This window comes from Falco punctatus (genome assembly GCF_963210335.1).
Source record: "Falco punctatus genome assembly, chromosome: 3".
Classification (NCBI taxonomy): domain Eukaryota; kingdom Metazoa; phylum Chordata; class Aves; order Falconiformes; family Falconidae; genus Falco; species Falco punctatus.
In genome coordinates, this window is record NC_137582.1 from 115,954,313 (window position 1) to 115,981,577 (window position 27,265).

At 38.1% G+C, this 27,265-nt stretch overlaps 1 protein-coding gene across 1 annotated transcript in view; it reads right to left on the reverse strand.

The window, feature by feature from the left end:
- Positions 1-817: 817 nt before the first annotated feature.
- CLIC4 (chloride intracellular channel 4) overlaps positions 818-27,265 on the reverse strand; it is a 33,161-nt gene continuing 6,713 nt past the window's right edge. Inside the window, exons 2-6 of the mRNA XM_080379199.1 lie at positions 14,902-15,011; positions 9,150-9,275; positions 7,690-7,796; positions 5,889-6,070; positions 818-5,068 (exon numbers count right to left, since the gene is read on the reverse strand). Coding sequence (XP_080235325.1) covers positions 4,904-5,068; positions 5,889-6,070; positions 7,690-7,796; positions 9,150-9,275; positions 14,902-15,011 — 690 coding nt within the window. The 3' untranslated portion in view covers positions 818-4,903. The remainder of the gene's footprint in view (positions 5,069-5,888; positions 6,071-7,689; positions 7,797-9,149; positions 9,276-14,901; positions 15,012-27,265) is intronic.

Consider the following 27,265-nt stretch of genomic DNA (forward strand, 5'->3'; position numbering starts at 1 on the left):
CATTCTCAAACTCAGACGATGGCATCCCTGATTACAAGCTCCAGGAATGTCTCCTGGATTCCACAAATTTCCTTTCAAAAACAAAAGTCAGACCCCAGATACACCTCAAACACTCCTAAGACAGACAAGAGATTGACATGATAATGCTTAGGAAGTTTTAAAGAAAACTTCCAGTAGTGGCTGGTGGTCTTTGCTCTGAAGACCTAGTACCTAGTTAACATACTCATATTAAAAGCAAGGGTGTATGGTGTTTACCATGGCTAGTTGAGACATATTTGAAAGCAAAAGACAGTAGGGAAACGTGGCTGAAACTCAGAATAAAGGCGCCGAGTCTGAAATCCCTAAAACCTGGAGATGGGACCAATTCAGTCTTGACTCTTGAAATGGCGATTGAGTGGATTACCTGGGTGGAAACAAGTTGAACCAAACATGAGAATTTTTCTGATGTCTTTTTAATCAATTTTCACAGTTAAACTCCGAAAACCTAGTATTCCACAGAAAAAACAGCTACCAAAATTAATGTTCTTAAGAGTTTCCACTTAAAATCTGAAAAAACCCACTTTTCATAATTTCTGTAGGAGGGAGAAGTCATTATTTCTCAACTCGTTCTTAACTTTCAGGGGCACAACAGTTTGCTGTATTACTAGAAACAACAAGTATTTGCCTCAAATCATGACACCACTGAAAAAACAAAAGGCCAAAAATTGAAAATATAATTACTACTAAGAAGTTTTGTTCTGTAGTTTAGCACACCACATTCGAGTCGTAACTTACACATGAGAGAACCGTAGTCTTCAGAAATAAGAGAAAGATCTGCTTGGTAGTGAAAATATAATTTTATTTTTAACAATAGCTGCCAGCAGTATACTGGTATATCTGTAAAAGATGTTCCAGAGAGTGAAAGACATAAGCAAACTACAATAAATTGTATGAACTCTTCAAGTATTTCTGCAAACAACGCTCCAATTCTTGATGTCCTGTCATGGGAGTTTCGATATCCTGTTCTGCTCCACTATTCTCCCATCCCCCCCCACCCCCTCCAGAAATAAAATGTTGGTGGCACAGGTTCTGAGGCAGATTAAATATTTTTCACTTGGGATAAAGCCTTCTTCTGAAAATATTAATTGGATGTATTCAGATAGTACTCTGAGTGGCAAAGAGTAAAAAAAAGTTGACTGTACTTCACCACTTTTTGTTCTACATTGAGATAGGCATCAGTGGGTTTGGCTCAAGCATCTTCAATTTATTCATGTCTGTGTTCCTTTGATACGAAATGCTAATTTGCTATTTTAGCATAAAAACTTGATTACATCTCTCTTCTTATCATGGAACTGCATGCAACTCTCAATCAGTTTAGACATGCCCATTGCGGAAAAAACACCAATTTTATGGGAAAATGCAAACGTACAAGCTACATGGCTGTGACTGTCCGTGTGGGATATTTACACAGACCAGCAGCGAACAGTAGACGGACGGGAAAGCTCTGGAGTGCATGAAATTGTTTCAGGAGTTCACATGCCTCTTGTTCAACAGGCAGCTCTTATGTGTAAGGAATCTCATCAAGAAGGAAAGCTTTGTTAAGGAGGGAAAAAAAAATAATCATGCATATACTATAATCTCTTCTCCCACACAAAAACTGGGTGAAGATGATGGGTTTTCCCTTTATGTTCAGGAAATACACAAGTCACCTGTTTTAATGGGAATTTAAGCATATTTCAGCTTGAGAATAAAGTAAGTTATTCAGCATGCTAATACATGCAACCAACTTGCAAACTGGAATGCCTACTTGAAAGGGTAACTGCTGTTTTTAAATTGTAGAAGGGGCTAGAAGCATCATTTTAAATTTAAACAGGGGGTAGATTAATTGCTGTTTGATGAAATTAAAAATGCATTTAAAGATCAGATTGTAAACAAGTTGACAGAAGTCAAAAATTTACATAGTTATGAAAGGGCTTTTTTAATTAACGTAACGCTGGTGATTGGGGCCAGATGAAAGTGCTCTACCCACACCAGACGCTAAGCCTTTTACACACCACCCTAGCTCGACTCTGCTGCTCTGAAGGGATCACCTACAGAGGTGAAAGCCGCTCGTTCTCCATTAGATTCCTGGCCCCTGCTGAAGCCAGCGAGAGGCTGGCCAGCTTCTGCCACAACACAACAGAACTGTGCTATAGGAAGCCTAAGAGATACCAACTCCTTTCACACAGGACAGTTAACAGCTATCATATGGTAACCGCCTCAGAAATTGCTAACCTGGTCCTCATTTGAATTACACCCATAAGGGAAAGCCTCCGACGCTCAATACTCCATCGTACTGAGATAAGAAATACATTAGTTCCAGCGAGAGCTTTAACTTTGTTTACAAGCTTTCAGACACAATCATTAAAATACTTAATGCTGAATATAATGTATTACAATTGTTTGAAGATTGCCTAAAAAGTAGAGAGAATATATTATCTATAAAAGACAACAAGCCTGGTATTTTAACAAGTTAAGTGTTTGTGTGCATTGATATGCAGGCAGCGCACACACTAGAAAACTGCATGAAAGTGTTTTCATGCTCACATGCACATAATCACCTGGTGTACTAAAGTGTGCACGCAATGGCTAATTTGCTTTTAAAAGGAATGAGGCGCAATTATCACAACCTCAGACAACTTCCAAGGGCCATCCTGATCTAGGTTTTAAAGTAGAATTAAAAACTTAAAGATATGCCCACAATCACATTGCTTCCTTTTTTTTTTTTTTTTTTTAAGAAAAAAAAAAAAGGTTAACTGTACAATGGCAAAGAGCACCAAAGCAATGAGGGCTGGAGTTTTTCACTTTGTGTCATTAAAAATGCTGTTATCTAACAAAAAAAGCAGAAGTTGTTCCTTCTTCTAGATGTCACGTTGCAGCAAAGACTGAACCCCTACAGAGGATTATTATGGCTGAGAAACTTTATTCAGGATGAGAACGTGACATTAGAATACAGTAATTATTAAAAGGCTACATTTAAGTTTTTCCTAACCAGGTCGCTCTGCAGAATTTTCTTTCTGTGCCCTACCACCCCTGTAATAAATCATAATAGGGTCTAAGTGTATCTATGGTTGTCTTCAAAAGACACGTAACAGGATTGCTAACTGCCTTTATATTGGAATTCTAGCTCTAGGAAGGCAAGACAAGGCACCACAAGCCATGTTATACAAATATGGATCTTGTACTGTACCTCTTCTATGTCAAACTAACTTCACGGGTATATAAAGTAGCAAAAGCAGGATGCTTAGAAAAGTCAGGCTGGTTTTCATAAAGCCAGTGCTTACAAAAAAAATTAATTAGTGTATAAAAGTGTTTACGTGAGCATTTCCATGTTATTGCAGAATGTTAAATATTCCAAGAACAACCTACCAGGAATAGCACTTTCCAGCTTCTAAAATCAGTTAAATATAAAAGTATCTTTACAAAAAAATAGGCATATAAGGTCTAGCATTCTTTGGAGTTGTTTATGATGGTCTTTTAAAAATAACCTAGTAGTTTATTTCATGCATCAAAATCAATGATTTTAAACAAGAAAACTATTCCCTGGTTTAGAAATATTTGAAAATTGCTTTTAAAAAGATTGTAGTGCTATTCCTCAGTGTTGCTGTAAAAAGATGATAGTAGTGCAATGATTACGATTATGCAAAATTCCAGGTGCACAGACAAGCAATTAGGAAAAATTCAACATAAAAGACTGGATTTCACACACCATTTCTTTACAACGGTAATTAATAGATTTCCTTTCAGGAAAAAATGCATACTATAATTTAAGGCAAATGTTATCTTTGAAGGTCACTTTAGCTTTCTTCAGGAAAGAAACAGCTTAAAAAAGTTCCCAGAAAGACTCCCACTTCAATTGCTATCAGCGTTCAGTCTTGCATCACTAATCATTGCACTGCTATTCACCATATACAGTAGCTATTTATCAACTAGGACACTAATGTTTACATGTACTTTATGACAGCACGGATTCTGTAAGTAAATATCACCGGAAAGACCTATACAAAATAAAGGCTCTTAACTACCAAAAAGGAAGCCACTTGCAATTTTTAAGGTGAACAGATGGCAAGCATCCAGTTCTTCTGATTTCATGATGGTAAAGGGCATCCTGACAATTATACATCTGCTGCAACTCAGAACTGGGGACAAACATAGATTGCCAATTTTTTTTAAAATTGGTTGTTTTTCTTAATCTCATCAAGCTCTTGAAGACACAACTAAACACTAACTCTGAACTGCAAGCTGCCTGCTATAGTACTAAAGCCTAGATTCAAACTTTCCTGATGTCTGAGGTCATTCAAATCCAAGCTTTACATTTGAGTCCATTCTCAACCATTACTGTGATTTCAAATCCAAGAGAGTATTTTTTTTAAAAAAAAACATTGCCAAATATTCTGCAAATGGCTCTTTTGGATAATAAGTTCCCTTCTATATGTAAATAGGATAGACAAGCAGGTACAGTTCAACGTGTCATGGATATGACAATTGTCTACAGATCTTCTGGAAAAGCAATAAATTCCAAAATACATAAATATTCCTTGTACCATATAGCAAGACAGCATCCTAAACCAATTCGTAGACAGGGACCAAATGTTTGCAAAGGAAAGCAGTAGGGGCAAGATAACCCTTCATACTGAAGGGTTACCCCAGTGCAATATTAACATAACTGCATTAATGATATTCAAACTTGCTGTGAAAGGAGGTAAGGAAAAACAAGCCTATAATTAAGTCTGAAAACTTTAGGTAATTACTGTACCTGGTCTATCCACCATAACTTTGAATAACTGCAAGTTCATGCAAAAAAAATTGCTATCTTATATGAAAAGAGCAGTCTGTTAGAAGCATTGTTATGGAATATGCAAGAAGTCATCTCTTTTGCAGGTGTTTACTTGGTGAGTCTCTTGGCTACATCGCTGTAAGCAATTTCAATTTCTTTGTCTCCAGGACAGGTATTGGTGAATTCATCCCTGCTATAAGCATTTGTCAGGTATCTCCAAATCCCTGTCATTTCCTTGGGAATCTCAAAGTTGCGGTACTTTTTGGCCACCACCTAGAAAAAAAGAAATATATTATGAATTTACATTAATCAGCTTAAACCACTTTTCCAGTCCTTGTCACACTCCCGCTAAGTTATCCTTCCAACACGTACACTCAAGAGTCACTTCTAAAGTCAGTAGTTGCCTGCCCCTCTGGGATATCCCGGACCTGGCAGCACACTGCCTTGCTTCATTTGTATTACTGTCCTCACCAAACTAATTACTTCTGCACCCAGGCAGAAACTTAATCTGTGGCTCCATCTGCAGTACAAAACTGACAAAGATCATCGGAGACAGTGAAAAGAAATCAAACCACGATTATATAGGCACATCACTCCTGTAGCTATTCTAGGTGGCTACCTCTTTCTAGACTTCAGACTACTTTTTTTTAAAAAAAAAAATAATGCAATCTCAGTATTTCACATTGTGTCATTTACTTTGTCATTAACAGACAGATGTGAGAAGACATCTGCTTCAAACATTTCCTGGTCACACGATTTTCACTTTCCTTCTTCGCCCTCATTCTTTTAAGCTTTGCAACTTCCTGTGACCACATTCGTCAGTGCAATAAAATGGGTTTTGGCTTGTGCCGTTTTATCATCTGCTGCCCAACTTGTCCACTGGTTCACACCTTCACTGAACTCAGCTGCTCTATCCCCAAACTAAAGCCCTTGTGAACTACCCAAATCTTCTGTCATTTCATGGACTGTTAATACTGTTGTTAAATTTACATGGCAGCTTACAAACAGCTGAAATTAGCTGGACTCCAGAATGTCATAAACCATAAACATTTTGTCCTTCATTATCACGTTATGCGATATACTAGGCATTTACCTTGACAATGTGTAGTTTGGGTAGCAGGTTGCAGTCTGCTAATGTCATCTCATTGCCATCCAGAAACTTGCGGGTAGAAACTGTAATATCCTCCATACTATTTTCATCTATCTCATCGGGAAGAGGAGAGTTCAGATACTCGTCCAGTTTCTGGAGGGTTTTCAAGAGGCCACGTTCTAAGGCTACAGAGGAAGGAACACTTTTAAGAACCAAAAAGAAAGCCAAACCACAGCACACAACTTTCAGAGCCAATTACATATTAGTGTACAATTACAATTAGATATTAGTAACAGATCTGGAAAAAAATATTAAAAAATCCGCATCACTGTACGGCCCAGAACAGACCATATACTGAAGGATTTTTAACCCTTGTATAATTTTTGTGGCAACACTCCTGCTGGAGCTGCCTTCATGGACACTAGTAACACTGAAACTGAACTAGAATCCCTTTAAGTATCACACAGATGCAAGTCATTTAAAATCTGGTTTATACATGAGTTTGCACTAATTTAATATACTCTAAGACTGTCCACAAGTGTTTATTTTTGGTTTTAAAAGTGGCTTATGTCAGTTTCTTAAGACTATTCCTAACTGGCTTAAACTAATTAGAATTAAGCTATGCTAGGGTTTATATTAATTTAAACATAATCTGTTTAATGTCACATGCTCAGCTAACAGCCACAACTAAACAGGCGGACTACCAAGGAGGTTTATGGAATACAGCGGCAGAGGGCAGCACACCCCACAAAATGGCAAAAGCATTTCTCGAATTTTTACAAGTATTTTGCATCTCCCCATTTGAAATACAGCAGAAAGACATTCGATTCCCTGACTTAAGTTTGCCCTGCAAGTACACTGAGGACAAAAGGTTTGTACTCAACTATTTCAAAGTCTAATTGTGCATCCTTTCTCTCTCCTTGATGTCCCAACATCCATCTACTATGTGGTCTCCACACAGAAAGGTCTTAATCCTTTAAAGAAAGTGACATGAACTAAGCTTATGTCAGGGTTCTGAATGGGAGCCCTCAGTCCTAGAAAGGTCAAATAATCAAATGTGCAGAAAGGCCTCGCAGCAAATGCATGGAAACTCAACTGCTGGGGCATGACACAAATTCTGCGTGGGATTTGGCTCTGGACATTAAAATAATTTCTACTTAGTTCAAGAGTTTTGAGTGGCTGTTGCCTAAGTTTCAATGCCAGGAATATTTACAAACCATGCATACCCTACTAAAAAGGATTTTAGTAAATTTAGCATATTTTTTTTCACAAGAGAACCATTTAGGCTCCTACCCTTCCAACACAACCCCAGAGTGGGATCTCAGGTGATAAATAACATGTATGTAGCTAGGAAGATCAAAGGACTGAGACTTGAGTGTGAAACATGGGACATACGCTAAATAAAGCACAGATACACTAGTTGGAATTCTGCAATGGCCAGTGCTCTTCTAACAAGCACAGAAAATACAGACCCTGTCCCAAAATTATCTGAGACAAGAGCTGAGAAATGGGTATAAAAAGATGTGGAAACAGAACTATGACACAATTATTAGCCTGCATGTTTGTTATGCTGGCTATCTCCCATATCAGAAACTGAACGCTAACTGAAGTTCTCTTGGGAAGCGTTGAAATCTTTGTCTCTGACCACTAACTTTAAACCACAGGTCTAATTCATGACACTTCCTCAAGTGTCCATCAACAGGCAGCAAAATTTGCCAGGGAGACACTTCATGGTAAAGCTGCTCTGAAAAACACAAAATAATGAAACAACGTGTGCACAGCTATCAGCCCCCAGGCAACTCACCTTCATTAGCTTCTGGTCTAGAATTTTTGATAAATGCAGAAAATTTGGCAAATATATCCATTCCAGCAGTGTTTGACTCTGGATGCTTTGGTGAAAGTTTTAGGTACCTAAAAAGTAGAAAGGAATAGATCTACAGCACATTTAGCAGAATGATGTTCATCAATATAATAACTAGCACAAAAAGGCCCTTTTTAAAAATAAAAATATTCTACATTACGTATTTACCAATTTATCCATTTCAGACTCAGTTTTTAAGTGTAGTATCATAGACTTCTATTTAAGATTTTTTTAAGCCCAGCACTTTTCAATCACTTTTCAGAGGAATACCAAAGCATGTTTCTGCTTTCTGAATCAGGCATTTGTTTCAAGCACAGAGGGTCTGAAACAGCCCAGGGTCACAGGAGCAAGCTCCCTTTAGCACAGCAGTGCTGCCAAGGGGACTCATCACAGTTCTGTAAACAAAAATATAGTTAGGGACCAAACACGTAACAAATTAAATACTCTTGTCCATCCTCTGTTCACTGGAGATTTTTTTTTCATTTAAATTAATATCAGCTCTCCCAGAATATCACAGGCTCCAAATCTTTTAAGAAAAAAACTGGAGTCTTGCCACACTAAAAAGACAAAACAGTTCAGTCTGCTAAAGGCAGTGTCCACATTTTGCAACTGCTTGCCAGCTGAAGAAGAAAGCCAACAGTTTAGAGAAAGCTTGAACACATTTCTCACGCTTGTGCTGTGTGATCTAATTATTTTAAAAAGTATTCAGTATTCTACCATAATTTCCAAAAACTACATAATCAATCTCCAGGACTCATCACTATTCCTAGTATGAAGGAATTAATTTTTAAAAAAATTATTTCCAAGTTGCATTTAGTAATCACTGGTTCTGTACAATCATCAACTGCCCCTCTGCTTATAGAAAGCTGGAAGGAGTTAAAAAAATAATGTAACATTAAATACAAAGTTCACTGATATTCCTGGTGAGAACACGCCAAATTCTTGAAGACTTAAGTAACTCCTTACTTCTAGGAGAATGACCGCAAATACAAGTCTCCAAAAGGACACCACATATCTCCTTAAAACAGATTCCCACAACAGTTTATTATGGAGTTAGGCCTAAGTTTCACCTAGCACGCTCACCTTGATTTATATTACGTAGACACACCATCAGAATAGCCTGCCCCAGTCATCAAAAGGAAAAGTCATTTACTCTGAAAACTGCAGGAAGAATGACAGAACTCTACAAAGGCCAATTTTACAATAATCTTTACAAGAAAATTTTTAACATAAAGATGAGGGAGCTAGAGGGAGAAAGGGTATGACAAGCAAGGACTCCAAGCTATTTTCAATGTCTTATCTTCAGTTTATTGATGCTGAAGAACATCTTAATTAGTGCAGAAAACCCCTGAGAGAACACTCTGTTTAAATCTAAGGTGACAAATCATCATTTTAACACTTACTTGGGTGGAGCCAAAACATCTTCCAGGAACTCTTCAATCTTATTCACATCTGTTTTCACTTCACCATTGTAAGTTATGAAGGGCGGATGAGTGCCTGGAGCCAAATTTTGAAGGTCTGCTGGTTTTCTAGGGTGAAATACAAACCAATGCAAAAGTAAGCATGGGACTTCCACAACCCTAGCTTTCATTGCTACCATCACAAAAGCACTGCCTGAGGTTTTCACATACTTGCAGTTTTAAAAAAGATATCACCAGTTTTCTATTTAAAAAGCGACTTTACAGCTTGATTAGCATTTTCAATATATACTTGATAACAATTAATTTCAAACACTTAAAAACAACTGCTTCCTCTTATCTCTGGCTATATGTTTTCTCAAGTCAATTTACTGTTGACTGGGGGGGGGGGGGGGGGGGGGAGGATACACATACCACACAAACACACTCCCAAGATCTGTAGTACAGTTTATATATAGCATAATCTGCACTCAGTGATAATCCTCCCCCTTTACACAGAGCTTCTCTGGAAATAAGCAAGTCTGATACAGAGCACTATGTATAAGCCATTTATTATGTGCACACAGAATCTGGTTCTAGACAAGGTGACAAGATGCTTAAAATTAAGCATTTAAAAATGATGCTTAAAGCTTCCTCCAGTGAAAAAAAGCTATTGACAAATAAGAGCAGCATACCTGGGCAAAGGGGAATCCTCGACGTTAGTATGACTAGATGCAAGAGAAACAGAATCAAGCTAAAATACTCATACGTTTCTGAATCTTAAGTCAGTTTTCGCAATACCTCTCGTTGTTCACTCCAGTTCCTCTCTCATACTTAGCAAGCTAAGCCAGTCTATTTTATAAGCAATTGGCTTCTCTTCTCTAGTTGTGTCTTGATGCTGTAGTGACAAGGAACAACACTGTAGGCATTTATCTAGGAGCCTACGTGTTAGCTGCGCGTATACACCTACCTACTCCTTCATCCCAAAATGCCTAACTTACTCTTTAATGTTAAGCTCTCACATCTGCTGCCTCAGCAGATTCAGATTCAAAGCTGAAGTCAATAATGAGATGAGGATCTATTACAAGCTACAAAATCTAAAGCACCATCTAAAAAAACTGCAGCCAATTTCTCCCCAGTACATCATCATGGTATTAGTCCCATGCTAGTGCAACTGCCTCAGTGCAAGCAGAAATAAAATTACAGTACTGCTTGGCACTTCTTCAGTAGCAGCACTTAAAATCTCCCTCTGATGAAGCTATTAACTGCAGTCCAGGATGACTACTCAGAAGGACACAGCCTGTCTGACTTCTCCAAGAACCTCTCCACGTTTTAGAGGACAGTTTGCAATTCCTAGTTCCCCCAGCCACCCCTGTGTCCTAACATCCGACAGTACACACGATCCAGGTGAGGCACGATTGTACAATTACATTTCTGTCAAGCTGACCAGAGCACACACTACAGGATGACCGCCACCTTTTGCTAACATTACACTGGGTGAGGAACAACAAAAGATATCAGCTCCTGCAGAAAGTTTGCCAGGGTGGAAGTTGCCCCTCTGTTACTGTTTGAACAAATCCAAACCAGACCGTAACCTTTGAGCTGGGTTTGTGCTTTGTACAACGTAGCCACATTTGTCAGCCAGCATCAGGCATCCAGAAACTGGATTTACTGGACACTGGAACTACAGTTCAAGAAAGCCTCCTGACTGTACCGGACAGGGAAACTAGATGAGTAATAAGCACAAACATGGTCAGTTGGGGTAGCATGAGAAAGCAGTCTTTTCAGGGATAGCACTCATAGGCTCCATAAACTAAGCACAGTTTACAAGTTGATCTTGTAGAAATGCTCCATTTCTTACAAAATTAAGAAACCCCTGCCAGAATTTCATGTTCTGCCCACTGGCAGGAAAAACAGCAACAGCCTATAGTGCCAAAGTGTACCAACAACAGATAGGAGCACTTGGCAGCATATGTTAAACTGAATCTCGTATGTAACAGTGTTAAACACCTGCTTTTGGCCAGGCAACAAGAATTATTATTAATACAAGAATTTTATCATTTTCAATAAGCTTCTAAGAAGTTATTTCTCACTAATAGTTGCCATCAACCTCTTACTTTTAGGATTTAAAGTCTGCCATCAGTTAATGCTTTAAGTAATTTAAACTCTTCATTTAAATAGAGTGTTGTAACGCACAACAATTACAGGAAGTCATCGTGGCTCACTTCCAATTTCGCATGTTGGCTAGATAAAATTCCTCAAAAGGAATGTTATTTTAAAAACAAACACAGGCAAGACTACCAGATTTGCACTAATACTATCAAAGAAAAGATTTTATTTCAGAAACAGACTAATGAACTAACCAAAAGTTTCCCAAAGAATCAGAGTTCATCTCAAGGATCCCAGAGCATTTTATTAACCCCTCTTGACACTTCACTTAGACCACCTGTGTCTTTCAAGAAAAAGAAAGTAGAGATTAACAGCCCACAGCCAAAGCCCAAACATAATACAGGGTTTGACTTCCAGTTTGCTGCTGCTGCCAGTAGATCATAAACAAACCCTGGTTTACCACATAACAAGCCACAGTCTTTGGAGTACCAGGAGTACACAGGAATAGCCTTAAAAGGCTAAGAGTACAGCTTCCCTTAACAGTCAAACAGGAAGGCAATTAAAAATTTTATGGTGAAGTTTACTTCAGAGATAAAGCTGGACAGCTTTGTTTAAAAAAAGAATATTCCCTAACCACTCAAAACAATTCCATAACTAGTACCTGCCCCAAAGTTTACTGGAGTATTTGAAGGCAGGGCCACATACTTAAATATCTGACTACCATTAATTAAGTGGGCAGGCTCTTTAACACCAGAGTTAAGGTATAAATATTTCATGGCTTTACCACAAACCAGAAGAGCAACTAGCATTCAAATCCTATCTTGAAGATCAGATAAAAGCCAGCTCCCAAACGTAACATGCTCTAGAGTGATTTATAAATTACACAAGTACTCCAATGAGTGTCTGAAGAATAACATGGGGCGTGTGTGTGTGTGTGTGTGTGTGAAATGCCAGCAATAAAAAACAACCGTTGCCAGTTCCTAAGCAGTATTTTATACTGCTCAAGTTGTATTCACCTCTGGACAGTCTTTGGTATTTACTAATCTCTTTGTTTAATCTTTGGCTGTCAACATAATTGTGAAACCACACAATCAATATGTTTAAAATGGGATTTCAAAACTTAACTGAATGCAAGCCTGGCCTTGAATATTGTAACAAGCCCAACAAATGATTTATGTACTGCAACTCTGTTCTAGTCACCAGAACAAGTCAAATCTCTGAGCACTGAAATGCTCCTTCTGAACAGGGAAAGAATAAAGCTTCTGTCTGACTAAACAGAAGCAAGAAATGCCTGATTTCTTTGAAAGGGCGGTACATCCCACTTCGTTTGCCTATGTGCATATTTTTGCGTCTTAAGAGTAGAACTGAGAACTGCAAAATGTTCTTTTGTTAGCACAGTATGATGTCCAATGCAATTATAGATGGGGAAAATACATGCCACAGAATCAGTTTTTCCTGTGCCCAAGTTACTTGCTTGTGAACTTTTGTACCCAACCATGACCTTAAGCCTCACACAGCTTGCCTTACTGTTGTGTAGAAATTACGTTATAAGGCAGAAGCATGGTTTCCAAGTAAGCTCATTTTCTTTTTTTTTGGCTAGCAAAATAAATTCAGATGCTTAAAACCATCAATATCCAGCTCTTCCACAAGTTTGTGTCTTTAACAGGAACAAAAAGAAGAGAGGGCAATTGGATTGAATAATGTACTTGTAAAAGCAGTTCCTTGTGACACTATTAGAAGTATAAGGCAACACCTAGTACCTTTATCATTCTGTTAATCCTAACAGGTGAAAGAAACACCATCTGGTATAAAGCATTTCCACTTGAGCAGTTGGCTGAACTGGATATTCTACAAACAACACTACAAGGAGGTATTAAGACAATCCAGAAGGTTGGATTTGTATTTATGAAGCTTTAAATAAAGTCTAAAAGAAATTAAGTTTGTATCAACATCTATTCAAATCTGAATTAGCTTCAGCAGTCCTTCACCCGAAAATACATTCAGTATACAACAAAAGAGTTTATTTGACCTATTCCCATGAAGTTTGTTAATTTTGTACTTATTTTGTGTTTTCCCCTCCTCAATACAAAAAAAAAGAAAAGCTAGCTTTCCTTGTGTAAGAAAGGACAATTTAAAACATCTGCAACTAATTTAAGTTCTAAAAGTCAGTCTTACATCCCATGCCCCCAACCAATTAACTCAAAGTTGCCGAAGGGACACAAATAAAACCAATTCATCAGGCATCTTTGGCATTTTAATGGTATCTCTCAGACTATTCAGCAGTAAAAATGCTTCCAAGCAGAAAATGTCTCTTTCAACCTTCTTCTCACACCCCCACCCCCCCAATAACTGCAATAGGTTAAATAACACCATCATTAAAATTAACGGAAGTCCAAAACTACAAACAGTACGCAAGCACAAGTTTTACTCCTGAGGTTTCCACACACCACATGCAGTGCTAAATGGAAGATATGATATATTTGGTTTGTGCACGCCGGCAGCAACAACTGTATTTGCAGTAAAATCCCACATGGGCCAGAGAAGATCTTTAAGCTGCTACAAATGCATACACAGTTGACAAAAGCTGCTTTCTCCCTCTCCGTTTGAGTGGACTGCCTCAGCCTTACTACACATGGAAGTATTTAAAACTAGTTGCCAGCACTGAAGCAGCAACTTCAGTGATTTTTAAAAATTGGAACAAGTCACCTCCTTCAAAAAAATTACAAGAAAAGGTTAAGTCTAGCAGGGTGATTTCTTTCTTAACACGTTTTACGCTTGGTTCACTGGAGAGCACTGTATATTTCTGTTGGCTTTATTTCTGAAAATGAAGTTTGTAAGCACTGGCAGTCTCTCCTCTCTCCAGAGTTCAGTAACTAACATTACATTAGCACTGTGAAAACATTACTTCACACAAAAAAACAAATACAAGGCCTCTGCTGAATTTAGCATTACCACTTCTAATAAAAGTATACCCAATTTAGGAAATTAAGACTCATGGATTAACATCTCACCCTTCTTAGCCACCAAGATATTCATTTCTTAGATGGAGAAGTTCCAATTTAGGTGACACACAGCATTGTGACATATCTGGCTAACACTACACAAAGGGAGAATATTTTAGATTTTATTCCTACCCTTTTCACTTCTGTCTCATTCATATTTACCTCATGGACAGATGTTTTCACACTTTTTATTCTTATTGCATAATAATCAATATCTTAAAATCTTTCAAGATGAATAGGCTGTACATTAGTTGCGACAGTTATCCAATATTCATTGGAGATTTGATCAAAGATTGGATGATCTAGCAGTCTTCACCTGTGGGATCTCGGTGTGAAGTTAGTAAGTCAGTATTCAGTTATTGGACTTCATGTCAGCTATTAGTTTTACAGGAATTAAATAACCGTACAGGTATTTAACAAGTTCAAGAGAATTTATCAGACCCATTCGTTTTGGTTACAGATACTTGTAAACAACCATCAATGAATGCCCCATTTACATCAAGGTTGCCTCTTAGTATTTATGAGGACAGATTTTCTTTTCAATTTCAGAAAATAAGCCACGCAAGTTTGAAAAGCCCCAGACAAACATTTGTTACACCAAGTGTGCCATGTGCTCTTGCTTGTCAGATAAACTAGGTATTTCTTACCTCTTTAGGTCAACCGTTGTGACACTAAACACCACTCCCTTCAGCCAAAGAATCATGAACAGCCTCTGAGAAAAAGGACAGTTTCCTATGCTTTCACCATCACTGCCAGCCTGCAGAAGAGAACAGATCATTAATTAGAAGGCAGGACTGTGCCACCTACACATGCTTACAATTACTGAAAGATCTTTAAAGACAGACTCAGACTCAGTAACAGACCATGGGTTTTACTGCCTGTACAGCCTTCACATCACTAACTCTTCTGAAGACCTAAGAAGCTTATAGCCAAACCTAGTATCACCTTGCAGGAACACTCCTTTGCTCTCAAAGTCCAGCTGACACATCTAGACCAGATATCCTGAAGGTATCTCCATATAATGCACAATGATGAACATCCTCAGAATACTGAAATACTCTTCAAGGTATGCACAGACTTCTGCAGTGTTTTGTTTTGGTTTTTTTTAATACTTGCACCTTCTAATTATTTTTTGCTACAGACAATGAGGATTTTATTACAGTGAAGTCTGCATATTTATGAAGTCAACTAACCTATTTGTCATGTCTTCCAACAGCTGCTCAGAAAATGTAGCAAAACAACATTTCAGACAAAGTTATCTTTCACACTGAAGATGATCCAACCGCTCTTAATAGTCAAGAAAGGGCAGCTAATCGTACCCATCTGAGCAGCCCCACCTTTTGATGGCAGTTTTCCAATGTCAATGTTGTTCTTTGTTCTTTACTATTCTTTTTCCTTCTATAAAGCATAGCTAATTAAACATAGTCATCTTCCAGTTTATTGCTTGTATCTCTTGCTGTGTAGTGCTACAGTGAGCCAACTGCAACCAGGAACTATGAATCTTTATTGTATTGCAGGTGTTGTAAGGAAAGACATTAACTGTAAGTACATAGAGACTTCACTGACAATAAAGTTATATTCCAAAGCCACTTTTTATAGGCAATTTATCAATAAGTCTTTGTCCTACCACAACAAAGGTCCATACATAGCAACAGTAAGCCGCTCCAGAGCTCCCAGTGATGGCATGCATCTCATGATTGCTCTGACAATGAAGTATGTATTGCTGAGTTGGAAAATCTTAGTTTTTAGGCTAGAATTAGACATGCAAAACATTGAATCTTGTTATAAAATTCAATCCTCTGAAAAGAAAACCGGTTCACTAGTTAAAACAGCCACGTATGTCAGATTATCTTGACATGTACTCTACATTAGGCAAGTTTCAAAGCATTTTATTTATTAGAGTACTTCCAGGAATAATTTTTATCAGTACAATTCTCAAAGCCTTGCTAATTCTTCTATCATTACTATTACCCATTCCCTAGGCCATTTTAAAACATATTGTAGGATATGCTGGCTGTACTCCTCAGAGAAATGACAGAAAACAATTATGTTCACTAAGCACAGACTATTTATAAGTATCTGGTTGGTAAGAGTTTACAAGAACTAAGCTTTAGGACCAGAACCAGAGAAAGGCCTAGACACTCAGGCAAAGGAACTACTTTTTCTTCCATTTTTTCTTCAGTTCTCTGCCAGTTCCCAGCCACACACGGATTGGGAACCACAATGAGGAGAATGAAGTTTGCAAGTTAAGAAGAGTAACAGTAGGATTTTCTAACAGCAGGATTTTCAAAAACCAGGAAAACAGAAAGATTTTCCATGAAACTGTGTTAAATTCAGAAACTTCTTTTTTAAAAACTCACGGTGCTTCTGCAGATAAGGCTGATTTCCTTAATAGCTGTCAATGAATACCAGAAAATGAGTATTCATAAATTGATCTATGTTGCCTCAAGGTTACGGTCTCATTTCTACAAATATCCCTCCTGTCAGAGCTGACTATTCTTCTGAATACTTTGCTGTGGAGAATAAGACTTTTTTCTTCAAACCTTTATTAGTGTCATTAACAAAGATCCGAAAGAAAAAAGAAGTTGTCTTTCTGCCATGAATTTCAAAATGCAACCTCTGTCCTTGGAAAGGAACGTAAAACTTGCAGTGGATTAATGATACTAGATTGACTTAAAAACTGACATGTGACTTCTCAAGTGGTCAGGAGACTAAATTCTAAAAGCAGCTATAAAAAGGATAAAACAGTCAGTTTGGTTACTCTAGGCATTGTAATTTATACTAGCTCAGTCCACAATTTTCTATTGTGCTGTAAGGATTCTAGCTACTATATGGATTGATGTGTTCCTACCTCACAAGATGCTCACATAAGGAAAGACTTCACTCTGCAGTCTATTCCCAATAGCTGTATGCTTTTATGGATGTTAATATTTAACTGCAATGCCATCCCTCCAGATAGCAATGTATATTTTAGAATTTTCCACTATAGTTACATCACTGTGTTTACACTGGAACAAACATTTCCTGCAGGTAAATTATGCCAATGTAGATTTATAGTCATCTATCTACTTTTTCTTTTGGTTTGGTGGTTGGTTGGGGTTTTTTTTACTACATGCAAGATCTTACCGACCTTTGAAAAAACAATATTGAAAAAAACAACACTTCATTCCATCTAAGGAAAATACGTGTTGTACTGCCTGGGCTAATTCACACTCTGAAGCGGAAACAATTCTTTGATTCAGAACTGACCTCAGTCTTCAAGTTTTATGGCAACTTCAACAATGCTACTTAAACCAAAGCACATGAGTTACGGCGCAGTAATGGCACAGGCATGCATGTCCCCATTCAGTTAAGCTTTACCTCACTTCCTCGGATGGAAAAGCTCCCACACATTTACTATGATGTAAGAGGAAGAATGTGGGCATTCGCCGAAGTGCAACACCCTAAGAGCATAAAGCCCTGAGGCACCTCACTGGTACTGTTCACACTGCTGTTCCCCAGCGACTCTGGAGCTGCCACCAGCTGGCACACTCAGCAGGTCCTCAGCCTGTTTGCTCGCACAAGCCATGCTTCCAGGAGTCAGTACATGACCTAATCAGCTCTCCTCTCTCTTCACCTTTTATTTAGCACTTCTGACCGCAAAACCAGGGGCCAGAGCTGAAGCCATATGACATACATTGCCAGAGATCTCATCTGATACAGACTAAGGAAACCTTTAAATAGAAAAAAATAAAGGCATGTAATCATAATAAATAATATAAATAATAAATAATAAAGAAAGAATCATTGGGATGTAACTGCCTGCCAAACGTACAGATGATCCTCAGCACCAAATGAAGTCCAGAGGCTTAGCTTCAGTACCATAACATCAACAAACATAATGGAGACATTGCCTGAGGGGAATATTAAGTTAGATAAGACCTAGTCAGCTCCACTAATTTCAAGCCAATATTTGAAAATGCATGAATAGTGTCCTAATGTAAAATAGGCATGCATCTGGAAGACAACTAGTTCTTACAAGTCGCTGTTCCTTTGTGAGTTGTGAATTAAAAAATTCACTGCAGAGGGCTGATCAAGAGCTTTTAAGATCTATGATCCATCACCAGATACAGAAAGTAAGACATTACTCAGAAGCAGAGAACCAAAATACTTTCTGTGATAGCATCAGATGAAAAAGCAAAATGGTTCCCCTATGCACAAAATAAACTCTTTGCAGACAGAACCAAATATGAAGATTTGTTATTACAAAACTTCAGGGTTCTTCCTGAACTCAGGAGTTAGTTATAACATCAAGGCTGCCCAGGTTTTGCCACCTGTCAATGTGATAGGGAAAAGTAGTGACCCTTCACCAGCAAAGTTCCAAGGGCACAGGAAAAAAAAATTAATGTTAATGACAGATGTTAAACATGTTTATATCAGACAGACTTCCCGGGATCCATCAACTGCAACAACAATACAGTCTGAAAGAAAGCTAGGGTATTGGATTAAACCACACGCCTTCTTTCATACAATATAATTCCACCATGAAGCTTTATTATTTCTAGTGGAAGGTTTTGAAATTGCCACTGAAATAAACCAAAATCAAATTCAGAAGGCAGTTTTGTTTATTCTAATTAAAAAAAAAATAATCTTAGCCCATCAGGAACCCAAGGCAAAGCTACTTTTACATCACAGAACTGAATGAAAAATTGTTTAAAATTTAAGGTGTAGCACCAAACTGTGGCTTTCATTAAGGTCCGTTTACCTAAGCCAAAACCAAAGTGATCAATGAGGGCCAAAAAAGGTCAAATGCATTTACACTGTAATGCCAAGTGGTACCAAAACTTTGCTTCTCTCCCAACGCAAGCGTAACATTCAAAATAAGCAAACAACAAACAGATCTGCTTTTGTTTAAGCAAGACAGGCTTTTTGGATTATTTGAATCAGAAAAACAAGGATCACAGTCCATTAATATAAAGTGTTCCGAACAAAACCTAATGCATTTTCAAAGCTGCAGTGAACAGCTAAACTGAGCCTAGACTTTTATGTCTACATTCAAACATTTGTCCCACTTCTGCTCCAAAAAATCCCAAGTTATTCTGAGCACATACTGGAAAAGGAATGCAGTCAGAATGCCAAGAAACTTTTGGCTTTAGTGCTTTTGAGCCAAGGAATTCTGCTATGTAACTGTTTGCCCGAGAGGCCCGTTTTCTATCTTCTTCTATTTGATGCACCAAAAGCTAAAGCACTGATCTGTTACAACCCATCATCAAGAACAACACATTATTCTTCTTCAATCACATCAGGATTTTTTTCAGAGGGAGACGAGTCTGGTGGATGTTCCTGCAAGAGTCAGTTTTGAGACCAGTTTTCTCTACTGGAATACAGCTGTGCTGACAGTAAACTGTAAACCTTTAAATATTACAAGAATATTCTGAAATTCTGTATGACTTAGTCATGCAGGGAGGTAATCATGTAGCAGCGTTGCTTAAGCCCACTATTAGAAGCCAGAAACCTGTCATTGCTTTGTCTTTGAATTCAGGCCATAATATTCCAGGTGATCTTCAGTGTCTAATCCTCATCACCATCAGAGTAAAGAAAATATTAAATGTTGACTTCTCTATACTAACATCAACCTAGATTATCTGTCAATTTAACAAGATTATACTCATTCTATACCAAGAAACTTGGAGGTTTTATTTCAATTTTTTTCTAAAACCAGTCTAAAAATCTTTATTCCTAAATAATGCCAACCTTCCAACAATTAGGGCCAATTTTCAGTTCTCACTACCAAATCAAGTTAGTGTTATCCGCCTGAAGTACATAAAGTACATGAAGAACATGTATGATTATGTTCTTGAGTACATCTGTTTCACTGAATTCCAGGTTTTCACTTGTATGGATTGGGACCAAACAGAAAAAAAGTGCACCACCACACACAGCAAGGGAAGCTGGTATTTTTCATTTGTATTTTGCTTGTGTTACACTGACTGAGAACTAGCTCTGAAGAGCCTGGCTTTCATTTACCACCAGGGAAAGCACCCTGGCAAACACAGTGTTTAACTTGACCGTGACCCATGGCCAACACTTGCTATGCTAAAGACACCACCAAGTAGTCTGAAAAACTAACAGCTGCCATAAAGGATTTATCAAAGCAAGAAAAAAACTAAAGATATCCAGTTGCCTTGAACAAAGTTGTGTTACCCTCCACAAACTGGCTGCAATTAAAAAAACTTCTGCGGCAAAACAGACCTTGTTAATTTTAAGACGTGGCACAGAGAAACATCAGGGCATACATACACCGTAGCACTCACCCTACAGTATTTTATGAAAACCAAACAGGGCTACTTTTTAAAGAAAACCAAGTAAGAAAGGGTCAAATAAGAATGAAAGTTACAAGGCAGTAAAACAAGTAAGTATGCTCATGGAGAAGTCAACCTGGTTTATCATAAGTAAAACTTACTGGCAACTCCTAATGCCAAGTAGCTCAGCCCAAGCAAGAGTGCCAGCTACTTAGTGGGGGGAAAAAAAAAAAAGAAAGAAAAAAAAAAATCTACTTATCCCACTGTCTGGAAGACTGAGCTTAGTTGATCCAGCCAGTGCGGAAACCACCTCCTCCCTTTCTCTTCCCCTGAAGCAGTGATTTCATTCAAATGAGATTGTTTTTCCCAAAAAAACAGGAGAGTATATGTAATCATACATCTATTTAAGTGGCTAAACAAGCTAAGGGAAGAAAAAAGAAATCCACTTAAATTGTGAAATGTTTGCCTTTACAGCTGCATAAAAATTAACTTGACTCCTCACACAAGAACCTGCCTGTATTTACTTTATCAAGGTAGTCCTGATGTTTACTGAAAGACTAATAAGAATAACAGACAAGCAAAGAAACTTAAAGGACACAAAGCCCTTATTATATAGCATAGATCTCAAAGACTCAAGAATAAAAAAGAATGCTAGAAAATTTTGGACCTAAAGGCCTGCAAAAATTGTTTCAAACAGCAACCAGTTAGAAGGAGCACACTACTATTTTCCCAAACTTGATCAAATGACTGCAGAAATAATAGTAAAAGTCAAAGTGCATCTGATGAGAAATATAATACAGTTCAGTCTCTGCCTACATAAATAAAACAAAAGGGCAGAACATTGGAAGACCATTTCCTGATTTATCCAAAACTATCAAGGGAATCTCTCCCAGGTTTGGCATATCGGAACTGGAAAAAACAAAGTTTGGATGAAGAGGGGAAAAATGCATTTTAGAAGTATCTATTCAAAGTTATGAATTCCCTTCAAAGTTAACTACTGGAGCTATTTGATTATACCACAAAGAAAGTCCCTGTTCCCCTGTATAAGATACCTGCAATCTGCAAAGTCTAGAAGACTAATGTTCCAACAAACAGATGGGGGGGGGGGGGGAATCAGAAAGTGTGTTCAAATTTTGACTACACAATCTTGAAATATATCTCAGTTCTCACAAAAAAAAAATCTGCTGGGAAAACTACATGATGCAAACTACATGATGCATACCCATTACTCCAAAACAGCAGATAACAATCACTCTTGCATGTTGCATGAACAGTAAGACCATTCAAATAAATAAAAAAAAAAAGAGTAAATTAATAATAATCCTACATGGATTACTGTTTTGAGAGGAAACTGTTTAAGGTAAACAAACTGATCCAAGTGAAAAACATGCAGCAATGCAAAACTCCTGAGATGAAAGAATACAGAAAGCAGTGGTTTAATGTTCCACACATGAATACTGAAAATGGTCTGGTAGTATCAGCCTAAATCCTTGCAGTGTCTGCTCAGACCTTTATCTTGCCAAGCTGAATAAACAGAATTCCATCCTGTTTACTGAGCAGTGTTTTCAGATAAGATGTAAAGAATTACATCCATGAAAGGACTATAGCAGTATTGATATAACACCAGGCAAACGCCTCCTCTGCATGGTGCCACTATACCAATTGGTTTGTATTTCTGTTCAGGCTGTAGATGGATGAGCTTCAGGGGTGTTATACGTAATCACTCTGCAAGTCAAAGTATATCTTCAAGGGTCCCCAATGTCTCAAAAGAAAAAAATGAAGCATCATTCAAAAGAAGACAACAGGTGACAAGGTAGCAAGTTGCAGAGACCAGGACTGGAAAAGCGTTGCCTGCAATACACAGTGTTAAGCTCATTCTCACCCCTTCAGGTTTGTTAGTTTGAGAAGGGAGTTGGTTTGTGGTTTTATGGGAGGAGCAGGTCAGAGAGCAAGCTAGAGTCAAGCCCTGAACTCCAATGCTAACTAAATCTGGTTCAACCAGGTTTAATCTGAGGGATGACAAGACAAGGAGGACACTTCTGCTTGTCATTTCACCTTTCCTCTCACCTCTCCGGAACAGTGGATAGCCAGTGCCCCAACTTACATGTGAAAGCTTTTGTTTCTGTGTGGTGGGTGTCCTCATGCCACTAGGCAGACCAAAACTTAACAGGACATTTCAACACACACAAGTGGCACATTATAATAAATGAGTCTGGTATTGCTGACAGCCTCAAGATGTTCCCTGCCACAATAAGCAAAAGACAGGGAAGGTCAGGACTAGGGGGAAGAAAAAAAAAAACAAAACAAACACCACAGAAAGACAATTTCATCCTGGAAAAGATTCAGAATACCAGAAGGACCTTCACACCATGTTTCAATATAGATCAAACATTTTATTGCTGATACTGGAAACCTGCAGTTAGGGGCAGCAGCAGGCACTGCTTGTGACATACATAACTTAAAACACTCACTTTCATTTTCTTAATAGCACTGAAACTAAGCAGGTAAATCTTACTCTAACCTTAAAACTGAAATATTGTCTACAGGTACTTACACATGCTACTTTGAGATAATTTTCTTTCCAATTCATCTATTCTGGTAAGTATAAAAAAAAAAAAGTACTGACAAAAAGATGCTAAAATAGAAAATGTAAAGAACAGAACTAGAAGGACAGGCAAACTAACAAAGCTGAACAAAATCTTAGCCTATTATTCAAACACATCAACAGCTATGCCAGAACAGACCCAACAACAACATTGGACAACGCCTTCCAGCATGTCTGTTCCCTTCTCCCACCAGACATACCAATGAGCTTCAAGCAATGAATGCTTCATAAACATTGCAAAGACATCTGCTTGCTTTAATAATCAGCCAGCGAGAGCTGCTATCACCACATCCAGGTGAAAGATGAATGAAAAAGGCCTGGAAACCACCTACTACACACACCTTGCCTAACAGGATGTCACTAGCCCACAGCCATGCAGACAGATCCACATCCAAGAATTGTGATGGGTTGGGACCACCTCATGAAGGGGAAAAAAAATCCACACAAAAGAGGATAGAATAAAGAAGAATTTAACTGCTTCCCCAATAGTACTGCTAGGCTCAAAGACTACTTCTGTCTTGACCTCATCTTTATATCAGAATTCACATTTGGCAAAGCTGTTCAATATCTAACATACCATTACAGTTCCTTCCATTCCAAGTGCTCATTACAGCTGACATCTGTCATGCTTATGAACCAGTTCTCCCTCTCTTTTAAAAGCTTTTCTTAATAGATAAAAAAAACTGTTCCACTTTTGAAGGTCCATGTCAACATCTTAAAAGAAAGAGGAACAAAGGCAGCTGGTTTCTTCAGTGTCAGGGCACAGGGTCTCGTGTATTCCAGCTGATACCACAGCATAGCTTTTTAACAAAGCTCACATGTATTTTGAAACCTATCCTGCTCATTTACTGCTAACATAAGTTGAAAAGTCACTAAAGACTCACTCTAAGAACAGAGTAAGCTTGTAGCAACCGTTAAGATTTATTAACACTATTAAATGTCTCCAACAAGCAAGCTAACTCCTGCAATTCTTTCACAATGTTAAGATTCTAAATAAAACATCTAACATCATTCTCATCACCTCAAACATCAGTGGTTTGGCACCTTGTACAACTATTACTCCAAACTCACTTTTGTTCCTCGTGTTGTGTGTTGCCAGTAGATGAGCCTATAGCATCACAGACAGTGTAAAAGGGCACCACCTCTGCATCATGCCTTTTCTATGTAATCCTGTTTTCTGTTATCATTATTAACTAAACTCCACCATAAGTTTCCCCAGTACCTTTTCAAATGCGTTTGAACTCGGAAGGTAACTTTTTTCACAATGGAAGTGACAAAATAAGCAAATCCCTCATTATGTGCTACCTAAAAATAAGAAAATATCTTTCAGGAGAAGAGTGTACACTCATTTCCAAACTGAAGACAGCTGACCTCAGGAAGCTCCAAATCAAGCTTACAGCACCTGCATCACAGTCTTACCTTCATATGAACCGCAATGATTAGTGTAAACCTTTATTTGACCTTTATGAGGGAACTTTAAAAAGCTTGGTAACACTGTATCAAGTCAGAAAAACTCTCAAATCACATCCACAGCACATTCCCCAATTTTACTTTTGTACAACAATATAGGTAATCACTGCTACCCTAAATAGCTAGTCCTTTAAGAAAAACATAGAAAAAATAGAAAACAAAAAGCATAAGGCCAGTGCTCATACCTGGAATTCATCGCAAAAAGCCTAAGCCGATTAATCTATATTTTTATAAGCTGATTGACATCCACCACACCCAGGGAAAAAGCAACCTTAGTTACCCCTGCCTCCTAATAAGCTATACCATCTTCGCCCAATGTGTCATCAATCCAACTTCCACATCAGCTGAAATTCCGGTAAACTCAAAAAGCTCAAGAAAATTAACTGAACACCCTGCATTTACTTGAGATGTGGCTATTAAACCAAGGAAAGGAATGCTTACCAGCCCATTCAAGTAGCCTCTTCAGTCATTACCTTTCTGATAGGCCACCACTGTGTTAAGACATTTGACTGTAATAACAACTGCCCATTTTAGGATGATGCTATTTTTAGCCCTGTGATGCTATTCCTAACAAAATAATTAGCAGACTTGTATACTTTCCTGCAACAAATGCTTACTGCTACCCAATTGTCACTGTAAAGCTTTTGGAAACAGTTATGGGATATTCATGATATATTAAAGTGACATCACAATTCAGTAGAAATTAATTAAGCACTTCAGTTCTTTGGAGAAAAGAAATTATCCCATGTTCATCCTTTGGGAGAATCAGATGAAGAATCAGAATCAAAACCTGAATTAAATACTAACCACCGTTTTCTTCAGTGAAGAAATTAGCTTAACAATATGAATACAAAAACTTGGGATTATTGTGGACAGCCACACACATGACCACCTCCTAGCCTGACACAGGAAAATTAAATTATTCATTAACAGCAGAATCTGGCATTTCTTCCCTGCCATCCCTCTCACCTCAGTGGCAATACCTTTAACAAAGTGATCCAGCTGTAACAAATCTTGCCAAGATAAAAGAGCCAAACTGACTAAAATTTGCTGTTTATCAGCTCGACGCATTCTTGCAATATTCTAGAAGGAAACTGTAAGCAGGCAATTAAATATACAGCACAAAGGATTTATTTTACAGGGCTTGAAACTTGCCTTTGGGTACCTAGCATATAAACTTGGAATTGGCATTGTATATGACAATGATTCTCTTGCCCCACACATTAAATTTGTTAACAAAGTACACTGCGTGCTTTGGCTACAGCCCGAGACACCTATTTCCAACACCAGAACCACCCCCAAATAACGAAATAAAAATTGTAGGAAACAACTGCAAGCCTTGTCACTGGGGCTCAGAAGACCAAGTAAAATTTATCTTTGGCATTTAAGAATTCTTCAAATAAACCTCTATGCATGAATCACTTCTGTGGGACAGAAAAACAAGTAACTGTTTATGGTATTTTATAACCCAACTTACAGACCTAAGATGAGCAATGGGTTCGACATTAGCAGAGAGGAATGATGAAGAGCTGCTTCAACCTCACCCTGTGCACTGCTCCTTCTCCAGCCCATGTGAGATGCCTAAATGACTTTCCCGTCAAAATGCTAGCCCAAAAGCAATAATCTGGGAGCTTCAGAATTCTCATACAATAAGGAATACAGCTAAAACCACAACTGCTTCCGAATCAGGATGTAAACAGCAACATCCACAGAAGAACGTGCCAATGAACAAAGAAATTGCTCAAATTATCAAAACTCACTGAGACTGCGCTGTAGTTCTGAACCTGTTTCCCCCTGCTAACAGCATATTCCAAAGCTCTAGCAAGGAAAAACATTTATCTTACACCGAAACCAGTGTTGGGGTTTTTATTTTAGAGCAGCTAGAGAACAAAGGTTTCGAGGAAGGCCTGCCCTCTGTTGCTTCTGGTTGCAATACAAGCAATGTGCAACTCTGTTACTAAAAGGCACCTACATGACTGCATTCTGTGTCCCTTGGGAGACGGTATCCACCTTCTTCAGCTGCAGAGCAAAGCTTCCTCCTTCGGGAAGTTTTGCCTTATCTCATCAAGCTCCAGTACAGCATGTCTCAGTAGGGTGGCTAACACATCACTTCGGAAGGCTACAGAAATACACTTATGCTTGCTTTGATGTTATTTTTAGACAGAATCACGTAAAGAACTATTTCCTTCATTTAAGAAAAGCAGCTCTCCAAAATACAGATCATCAAACTCTAGCCAAAATTGTAAGGCGTTAACAGAGCCAAAAAACTCTGAAGCCGATCCAGTAGCACTGGCTGATCTCATTAGCTCTTCTCATGAAAATACACAGATATGACTTCACTCCTGGATTACACTCCTATATTTAGTTTATACCTAATATGGACATTCAGTGTACAGAACTAAGTCATTTCCTTTCCTCTTGTAAAGTTCCTTGCCCTTTGTCTAGCCAACAATACAAGGAATAAGTCTGAACTCTCAGAGAACTCCTGCACACAAAGACATCTGTAATCAATAGCAGTTTAGCTTATGTTTTTCACTTCAGCATAAACAAACACAGCATTCAGAGCCCTAAAAATCAGACTGTCCCACAAATGCCTGTTTAACCTGAATTAAAAAAAAACACCTCAAAACAAGTTTAAAAACAGTAACTATTATC